General features: G+C 33.5%; 1 protein-coding gene across 1 annotated transcript; it reads left to right on the top strand.

The window, feature by feature from the left end:
• The first annotated feature begins 8,189 nt into the window (after positions 1-8,189).
• Positions 8,190-9,235, top strand: LOC131070791 (dirigent protein 23). Its single transcript, XM_058006448.1, has one exon. The coding sequence runs from the start codon at positions 8,307-8,309 to the stop codon at positions 8,856-8,858; it is 552 nt and encodes a 183-aa protein (XP_057862431.1). The 5' UTR covers positions 8,190-8,306; the 3' UTR covers positions 8,859-9,235.
• Positions 9,236-10,610: the final 1,375 nt, after the last annotated feature.

Below are 10,610 nucleotides of genomic sequence, written 5' to 3'. Positions count from 1 at the left end.
ATCAAATAAATAGCGTTTATTTATTTAATTAAGCTGGACAGATTTGTGTGACTACACCCTTAATATTCATGGTTATGTAGATTCAGACTGGGCAGGTGATATTTGATAGCAGAAGATCCACCAGTGCTTATGTGTTTACTTTATTTGGTGGTGCAATTAGTTGGATGAGTAACCAACATGATGTGGTTGCTTTGTCCACTACAAAATCATAGTATATGGAAGCTACTCATGCTTGTAAAGAAGTCATTTGGCTTAAGAGATTGTGTTCAGATATTGGAATAAAACAAGATGCAGTGACATTTTATTATGACAGTCAAAGTGTGATCTACCTAGCTAAGAACCTAGCGTTTCATGCCCGAACCAAACACATTGATGTTCAATATCATTTTGTCAGAGATATGGTTGAAGATGGCAAGGTGAAGCTGGTTAAGGTAGAGACTTTTATGAATGATGCAAATTATTTAACCAAGGTTGTGAGCATAGAGAAGTTCAAATAATGTATGGAGTCTATGGGCCTCATGGCCCCTAGCAATTAATTTATTGTGTTGATACTCTCTTTGCTCTTGCAAGGTGTTCGACAAGTGGGAGACTGTTGGGAAAATGGTGTCTCAACCTTGCATTTACATGAGGTTACTATTTATAGTAAGTTTTTGTTTGAGCATGAAATGGTGCAAAATTCTCCCCAAAACTTCAGATTGGCTAGATAAGCATGCCGACAAATTTTCATCACAAGATCATAGCTAGTTTTGAAGATATTAAAGTTTCTATTTTTTGAGTGTGTGATGAAAGGTTTAAATTTAATTTTGAGGAATTTAGACCCTTCTAAATTCCTTGAAAATTGGGTGTAACCAGCATAGCCAGTTACGAGGTGATAAAGCACTTCACGAGATATATCGTGCATCAAACAGTTCATCAATCAAACACCCAATTCACAAGTTATGGCCTCTGAAAGTTTGGACTCCTGAAATAGGAAATATAAATTGCATCAGACACATAAATGAGTTGTAAAAGGGAGCAACACATGTTGATGTGTGTTTTGACACGTCATAGGGAATCTAGAATGGAGAAAAGGTCGTCTCTTCTTTATTGGGTGGTTTTATTCCATGGTTTTGTAATACCGTTTGACGGTTTCTTGTATTGTATCTCCTATATATGTGGTGCGTGAAATAGAAGTTGTGTGTAAGAGTATTATGGCTATCGAGTTACCTTTGAATCTCTGATTATTTGAAATCTTGTGAAGAGCTAGCTATGCAAGTATATTATAATTTGTTATTGATTGTTGAATAATATATTGAGTTGGTTTTCGAGTGTAGAGTTTTTCTCCCGAAAGGGTTTTCCCCACGTAAATCACTGTGTTGTGGTATTATGTTTATTTTTGTTAAGTTTTTGTAATTGTTATAACGATTTGTAAAAGTTTTTCCATTACCCTTCTATCAAGGTTAGTGTAGGAAGTTGTTCCGCTACTTAATTTCCTTCAATAATGATATGCAGATGTTCGGTATGGTGTTATAGAAATTATGATGAGCTCAAATCAATTTGTTCTTATAGTTTTGGCAATGGAATAAATTTCTCAAGCATTCTAGTCTAATTAGGGTTTCCATATTACCATTTCTCTAAAACCCTATTTCTCAGTTATGGATGCATGCACTTTTATTACAATTATATGTTGACCTTCTATCGCCCATCGCCAGCCACTTAAGTCCTCATGGTTGTTTATTTACCTGCCCCTCCTTCCTAGTAGTTATTGGCTTAACCAAAAGATAAAGATTTTATTATTTGCTAATTTGGAGGATCAATATCTTGCCCAGATAAGATCAACAATCGAGATTCAATCTTGAAGATTGAATTACTTCCATGCATTCACAAAATTCTCATGGGACCCATCACTTTAGGTTGTAAGGATACGAGATGAAGACATGTTTGCTCTGTGTCTTGATGTTGCAAGTTTGTGCAATTGTGCCATGTGTCTATGGCAGGCCCACATGGGAAGTATTTTTCTCATAAGATGTATTTAAAAAATTAATCTCTAAATCTAATTTTTTTATCAAATTAAACTTAGATATCAACATCCAAATCAAAAATTATGCAAGCTATATTGGGTTCACCAAAATGAAATTGTGGGAAATGGGGTCTTTACCCTCGAAATGCAAACTAGGAACCATTTTCAATATATGGTATCATTTAAATATGGAACAACCAATTAGGTTCATCTTCAATACTCTAGGAGAGATGAGAAATATGATCAACTGTTCCACTTTTTTATTTGATATGATTATGATAAGAAATTATGTAAAATAGATAATAATTAGCATAAAATGAAAGATACAAAATTGGAAATCAACTCAAAAGAACAAATTTGGGAATGAGATGCAAAGAGGAAATTGTAGCTGAAATTTGAGCTTGAAAATGTTAGACTATGAAGCTAGGTGCCTTAGTCCTATAGGTGTCCCTGTCAACTAAGGCTTCGGATCTTCAATTAGGAAGTCTCATAAATCACTCTCCAAAATTGAGCCAAAAAGAATCAAATTATGCAGCTAACTAGATTAGTCCTAGGGTTTTTGTCTGTTCAAAATCTAGAACTATGTATCAATTTCAATAGTCGGATTTGTAACCTGCACGTAGAGAGAGAGAGAGAGAAAGAGAGAGAGAGGAAATTTTGGGTTTTATAGGGGCTTTCCTAGTTCAAACTATGGGTATGTGTTTCCACCTCTACAACAACAATGTTGGATGAAAGAGAGCTTACCCCTAGTAGGGCGAAGGTTGAAAATATTTTAAGGAAATGATTAAATTGACAATTGATACATTGATATGAAACTTCTTGGCTTGAAGCCTCACACAAATATTGATGTTGCTTGATAGATATTAATTCATGCCTTCATTCTTGGAGGAACTCATAACTTGATCATGATTGCTCAACTTGAATGCTTGAATCCTTGACTTCAACTTTTTTCTTGAATGCCTCGAAAATGCTTAATTGAATGCTCAATTGGAACTCAATAGGAAAGTGATTGCTTAGAGGTCAAATGAGTGAGGGAGTTTTATTTATACACAACTTACTCCTTTTCAATTTGAAATTCCAAAGAAGGCCGATATTAGGGAGAAATTTCCCACTCCTTAAATTCTTGATCATTATGATTTCAAATTTGGGCCCAAATTGACTGGACCATGGTGCCAATGACATAGTGTAGGAGGTGTATGGTTCTAGGTACTATAGTCTTGGATTTTTGGGCTAAAATCAGGTTCAATGAGCATAGGATTGTGTTGAGCTTCTAGAAATGGGCATGGGTTGAGCATAATCAAGGGTGAATCAAGGACTTGAGACACAACCACCAAAGTGAGCCCAAAATGAGTGTGAGATTGTAGAGGGATATAATTTATGACACTAAAAGATGCCATCTACTTGTGTGCATTTTACTTATATCCACAATGTAAAAGATACCTTTTTTCATACTTAGACAGGCAAGATTGACACAAAAAAAAATCAAAATTTTAGGCACACCTCATCAAAAATATCTTCTTTTCACCAAATTATTTTCATATTTTTTTTAAATATAGGTCTATAAATTACATTCAATTTTTTACAACTTTTATTACCACCCTTTTTTAGATTGTGAAGATCATTCATTCAATTTTCACATGAAATTACTTTGTCTATTTTTTACCTTTTCATTTCCACTTAAGCGTATTTTTTGGTCCATCATGACCTTACAATCACCTAATATCTTCAAGGTCTACTATGAAACTAGTCCATATATTTATAAGCAAATCCTTGTGTTGTGTAGTAATTATTCCACCACTTCTTCGCTTAGAGAATTTTTTAGAAGAGTGAATATGATCTTTTCATGGTCAAACAAAAGATTAAACATGAAGTATGAACACATTAGATTAATGCAATTATCTAGGGCATCCACGTCTATCTTGCCTTCATACACTCATTCAAAACTCTCCCATGCTCAATTTTTTTTACATTCAAAACTCATTCATGAGTGGGCATACAAATAGAGACAAAGTTCAAATGGCACTATAAGACCACTACTTTGAAGCCTAGATCAAAATTTAGTTAACAACCTAATAAAATATATTCAATTAGGATATTTAGAAATGATTTATGTTTATGATAGGTGTTTCAATTGTGTGGGGTGGAGAACCTAGAAAGCAAAGAAAACACTTGAAAATATTTGTAGGATTAAATATAAAAGTAGTATTATGCTAAGCTTGGTATCATATTAATGAGAATAGATTTCATGATAAGGTCTCTATACAATCCATCATAATGTCTCTCAATAATATCTGACTAGAAAGAATAGTTGTGTACATTAGTATATAAGGAGGAAGGGAAATCAATCATCAGTTGGGACAAGATGGTTCATATGCCACTTCAACTGTCACAACCATTGAAAACTATTCAGGCCTTGTGGTATCACTTAAGCCAAGTTAGGACATGTAGTTTGGAATGTGGGTATTGAGCATCACATGGAGCCTACTATAAAAACCACAAATATTATCAAAAAACACAACATTTTTTATCCAATCTAGTGTCCCATATCCTCTTAGACAAAAAGATAAATATAGGAATGATTCTTATGAGTTTAAGAATCATCCTCTAAACCCCCACTTTGAGTTTTAGCAAATGTAATTTTTTATTATGAAGCTCCTTTGACAAAAATTTAGCTCCTTATTCAATATATTGTCTCTTAGTGTTCGAAAACAAGTGAGAATATTTTGTGTGTGGAGATGTTGCCAAAATGTTGCTAGAACTCCTTCAAAATATGGGCATAAAGAATTAGACATGCATATAAAAACCTCATTGTATTTATAATCTATTTGTTGAGTTTATATATTGGGTGACACAAATCTGAGGCTAAGATTTTTATCAAAAGGGCTTTCCTAAAAAGAAAAAAAAATTGAGTTATATTTCTATGCTATTGTTTTATTTTGCATCATTATTAATAATCTTCATTAAAATCCATTGTCATATGGATTCAATATTTTTAATATTTTATTGATTATGAAATTTGTAGTCACATAAATCTGTCCACTTAATTAAATGAATACTTAGTATTTATTTGATTATTTAACCATCAATTAATAATTAATTAAATTAATATTTAATTAATTCATCTTAACCCTCTTCTCCTATTAATTAAATAAATTATTCAATTTATTTGATTTAATTCACTTAACCAAATTCATACCATTAATTAAATAAATAAATCATATTTGTTTAATTAAATCTTCTCTCACATTTAAATAAATTAATATTTATTTAAATCCCCCAAAATCCCACCTCTCACATTTAAATAAATTAATATTTATTTAAATCCCCCAAAATCCCACCTCTCACATTTAAATAAATAAATCATTTATTTAAATCACCTTTATCCTCCACCCACTTGTATTTTCCTACAAAAGCAAGTTGCACAATTATTTTAAATAAATAATTTATTTAAATCACCTTTATCCTCCACCCACTTGTATTTTCCTACAAAAGCAAGTTGCACAACTATTTTAAATAAATTATTTATTTAAAATCCTATTTATCCTCACCCACTTGAAACCTTTAATGGTTTCCTTAAAGTATTCAAACTTGATGGCTTTAAAGTCTTCAAACTTGATGGCTTCCTTCTATAGTCTTCTTAAGACTTTAATGGTTTTCCTTAAAGTCTTCAAGCCTTTAATGGTTCCCCTCAAAGTCTTCAAGCATTTTAATGTTTTATCTTCCTTTTTCTCATTTAAATAAATTAATATTTATTTGAATATTTATCCAAATACAACTTGCACACATTTATTGAAATAAATGAATTTTTATTTTAATAAAATCTTATTTTCCCTCACCCACCAAATCCACTTGCAAAATCTAATCCCCTTCTAGATTCTTCTAACCCCTTCCTAATTAGCCTAATCCATCCCCTAATTATTGTCACATTCCTAAGCAAAATGGAGTCACTTCTCAAAGCCTAAAAGTCTTTGATAACCATTAAAGGCTTTCAACCTTCAACCACTAAATGTCTCAAAGTCTTGGATAACCTTTGAAAGCTTTCAACCTTCAACCACTAAATGGCTCAAAGTCTTTGATAACCATTGAAGGCTTTCAACCTTCAACCACTTAATCCCCAAAGTCTCCAATAACCATTAATGGTTACCTCAAACCCTCCTACATGGTTAAAACATTTGTTTTGACTCAACCTCTACCCAACCCAAGGGTCTCATCAAGCCTTTAATGCTTTGACCATGATTATCTCTTAATCATTTGCACAAAGGTTTATCCTTGCATTAACTCCTAATCCAGTGGGTAATCCTAATTTAGGCTTGACCCTTACCTTCTAGATAACCATGAGGTCTCCTCAGGCATTTAATGCCTCCAACCTCTTCTCTCAACCCAATCTTATGTTGACACTTGTCACCATTTCATTGGTGCAAATTGTGCACATGGATCCCCAACTTTCAAGCTTGACCCTTGATTAAACCTTTCAATCCTGGCCATCCATTGCTCCATTTTTCCTATAAATAGAGCCCATTCCTTCATAATCCAGATCCTAAAAACTTGTATGCATTTAGGCTATAGACATTTTTAGAGAGCATTTAGCATAAGCAATCTAACATCTTATCATTTTTGGTTAAAATATATCATTTTAGCATCAATAGCATAGTATTTAGCTTTTCATTTCATATTTGAAGCTTAATATTAAATCTCAATCCTCCATAAGCATCCATAGTGCAAAAAGCTGCTGAGAGCTACACTATTCTGGAACTTGGAGAGGAGAGGAACAAGGGAGAAGGAACTAAGAGTATGTTAGGAGGTATTTGGAGATGCCTCATCATGTTTGCTTTGATAGTTAAATATGCTTGCATGCTTGTAGTCTCTCTTTTGGTATGCCTGTTTAGGATAATCTTTTGTTGCTAACACTAACGTTTGTTTCTTGTGCTCTTGTGTGTGTTGCTATCAAACAAATTTTCTAATCCTTTTTGCAGAGCATCAAAATTTATTATATCCATAAATTTCTACATTTTAAAATCTAGCTTTGAACATTGAATACCTAAAATTTCTTACACATAATAGACAAAATGTATACTATCAATAACAAACCACTACGAGATTTCCACAATCAACAGCTCAAAAAATATTCAAAATTTAATATATTAACAAAACAAAAACATTAATTAAGATGTGGTAAAGAGAAAGCAATGATGAAAGATGAAGGTTAATAGCAAATGATTACAATAACAAAACTAATAATAGAAGAGGTTAAAAGAGATGATAAAGGAATTATGCACTTTTAATTTTGTTTCATTTTACAAATTTGTTATATTAGTCTCTTTTTTTTGTTGAAAGGTTTTTTATGAAATCTATAGAATAGTTTAGTTATCTCATATGGGAGTAGAAGTCTTAAGCTAAAACATCTTCGATTGAAAGTCAAGGATTAAGGAGTGTCCCTTCCACAAGTCACCCCAGGCACAATCTTAACCTCATCCCTTATGGTTTCGGGATCTTACTGATTGAGAGCCAAGAACTAAGGAGTGTCCCTTCCACAAGTCACCCCAGGCACAATCTCAACCTCATCCCTTATGGTGTTGGGGTCCTATACTTAGTAGGACTCGATCCCTAGTAGACTTGTTTAGAACCATTTAACTTCACCATTTAGTTGTCTGATATGGGAGCTCAAGCCTTAAGTTAAAACATCTTTGACTCAAAATAAAGGACTTAAAAGTGTTTATTCCAAGGCACAATCACAGCCTCCTCCCTTATGTTGTTGGGACCTTATACTTAATTATTGATCCCTAATAGACTCCTTTAGAACCATTTTTCACCGATAGATCAAAAATCCAATGAGAGGTTATTTTTCTCCTTAACAATTTAGATAACAAAGCCTAAAGAACTTGCCTAAACGTATATGACAAATGAAAAGAACTTTGGTAAATGAAAACGACATCGTCGACTAAGAAACTCCAAACGACTATGAAATCGTCATTTTAAACCTCGTTGATGACCTTGACAAGATGCAAAAAAAACAGACCTTCTGGAAAGAAAATTTAAGCAGCCTGCAACAGAAAAACATGTGGAGACAATTTTTTCTTCAATCCGCGTCCTTGACAATCTGTTTTTTTGGAGTTTCTCTCGACCTACTCCCATTGAACTGCAATTTAACACGCCAAGGAAACCCGTGTCTCTATACCGTCTTGACTGGATTAGGAGTTTGAATCAAAGCCCATGTCCCATTCTATAAAATCAATAAGAAAATGGGTATAATTTTCTATTAGCAATTCCTCAAGACTCCCATTTCTTGCTTCTCTGTAAGCATTTGGCCATGGAGAAGAACTGTGGGAGGAGTCTTTTGACAGCATTAGCAGTTTGCTTTTGCTTCACCATTGTGAATGTGAATGGTGGGCATATAAAGCTGAAGGAGAAGGTGACCCATTTGGAGTTCTATATGCATGACATTGTCATAGGTAAGAATGTCACAGCAGTTCAAGTGGTACCAGAGAAGCCTGTGAATTTTTCTTCAGGGGCCCCTGCTTTTGGGTCAGTGTTTGTGATGGATGACCCACTAACTGAAACAGCAGAGAGAGAATCCAGGGTGTTGGGCAGAGCACAGGGTTTGTATGCCCTGGCTTCACAGGGAGAATTCAGTCTGTTTATGGCTCTCACTTATTCCATGGAGACAGGCAAGTACAAAGGCAGTTCTCTCAGTATTGTGGGGAAGAATATGATCTTGAATGGGCAGAGGGAGTTTCCTATTGTGGGAGGAAGTGGGCACTTTCGTATGGCAAGGGGCTATGCATTTGCTCACACCTATTCCATTGATGGTCCCAATGCAGTTATTGGGTATAATGTCACAGTTTTCCATTATGGACATTAGGTCTATTGGGACATATTTTTACAAGGTTTTAAGATGTTTTATTGGATTGTGTGCGTTAGATTTTCACAGTCTATTTATTTGGATTTATCAAGTGTTGTTCTGATAGGCAGTGGCTATTCTGGCTTAAAAAACGCACTAGCGTACTACAGAAAGTCGCATAACACACAGTTACGGATGCATTGCAAACCGTTGATCACGAAAACGATGGCTGTGACTAATCGAGGGTGCGCATAACACGAATGTTTTTGGAGCCAGAATAGCTGTGTCCATTTTGATATTATGTAGAAGTTTATGTGTTGCGAATGAGGTGAGTTTTAATTACTATGATGTTTCTATTGGTTTTGATTCATAGGAATTGATATGAGCTCTTTCATCTTTGTAAAGGATCAACATCACATTTATTTGAGGTTTCATTATTGTAATAAGAAGGTTTAGCAAATAATTGTAAGAATGTTGCAATTGTGAAAATTCATATTAAAGGTACATGTGTTTGCTAAGATCATTTATGCCCTCTTTGTTGAGGGGAGTCATGGGTGCTATGAGAATCATGTGTTTTTCTCTTTTGTTTTTGGTTCACCTTAACTCCATTATCACTTATGGAATGACAAGTATATAAGTGCCATCATTTCTATGAACAATTCTCACATAATGTGCACCTTACCTAATTCCATTTGCATTCGCTCTCAAGGGTCAACCCTAACCTAAACTAGGTTGGTCGTATGGTTTGTAAGGATGGCCTAAAAATTTTAACTAGTATCATGTTTCTATTGGTTTTGATTCTTAGAAATCTATTTTTTTCTAAATATGAGTGCTTTCATTTTGCAAGTTTTAACACCATTTTTTTAATTGAGTTTTCATTAAATAATTGTAATAAAAAAATGTAGCAAATACTTGTAAGAATGTTGTAACTGTGAAAATTGCATATTAAAGGCACACGTATTTGCTAAGATCATTTATATCCTCTTTGTTGAGAAGAGTCGTGTGTGCTATGAGAATCATGTATTTCTCTTTTGTTTTGGGTTCACCTTAACTCCATTATTACTTATGTAATGGCAAATATATAAGTGGCATCATTTCTATGAATAGTTGACAAACAATGTGCACTTTACCTAATTCCATTTGCACTTGCTCTCAATGATCAATCCTAGCCTTACCTAGGTTGTCACATGGTTGTTAAAGATGGCCTCAAAATTTTAATTAGTATCATGTTTCTACTGGTTTTGATTCATAAAAATTAATTTAAAAAAAAAATATTAGTGCTTTCATTTTGCACAAGTTTAACTCCATTTTTTAATTGAGGTTTCATTAAACAATTGTAATAACAAATTTTAGCAAATAATTATAAGAATGTTATAATTGTGAAAATTACATATTAATAGCACACATATATTCTAAGATCATTTATGTCCTCTTTGTTGATGAGAGCCATGTGTGCTATGAGAATCATGTGTTTCTCTTTTGTTTTGGATTCACCTTAACTCCATTATTACTCATGTAATGACAAGTATATAAGTGACATCATTTCTATGAATAGTTGACACATAATGTGCACCTTACCAAATTCCATTTGCACTACTCTCAAGGACCAATGATGACCTTACCTAGGTTGGTTGCATGGTTTACAAATATGGCCTCAAAATTTTAAAGGTTTAAATTCAGGTGGGATCAATCTAAACTTTCTTATGAACCATTAGAAATTTTTAAACATGTTTTATTAGATTGGGAGCATTGAATTTTTATAGTCTATTTGAG

This window comes from Cryptomeria japonica, chromosome 3 (genome assembly GCF_030272615.1).
Source record: "Cryptomeria japonica chromosome 3, Sugi_1.0, whole genome shotgun sequence".
Taxonomy (NCBI): Eukaryota; Viridiplantae; Streptophyta; class Pinopsida; order Cupressales; family Cupressaceae; genus Cryptomeria; species Cryptomeria japonica.
This window is presented reverse-complemented; position numbering and strand designations above follow the sequence as displayed.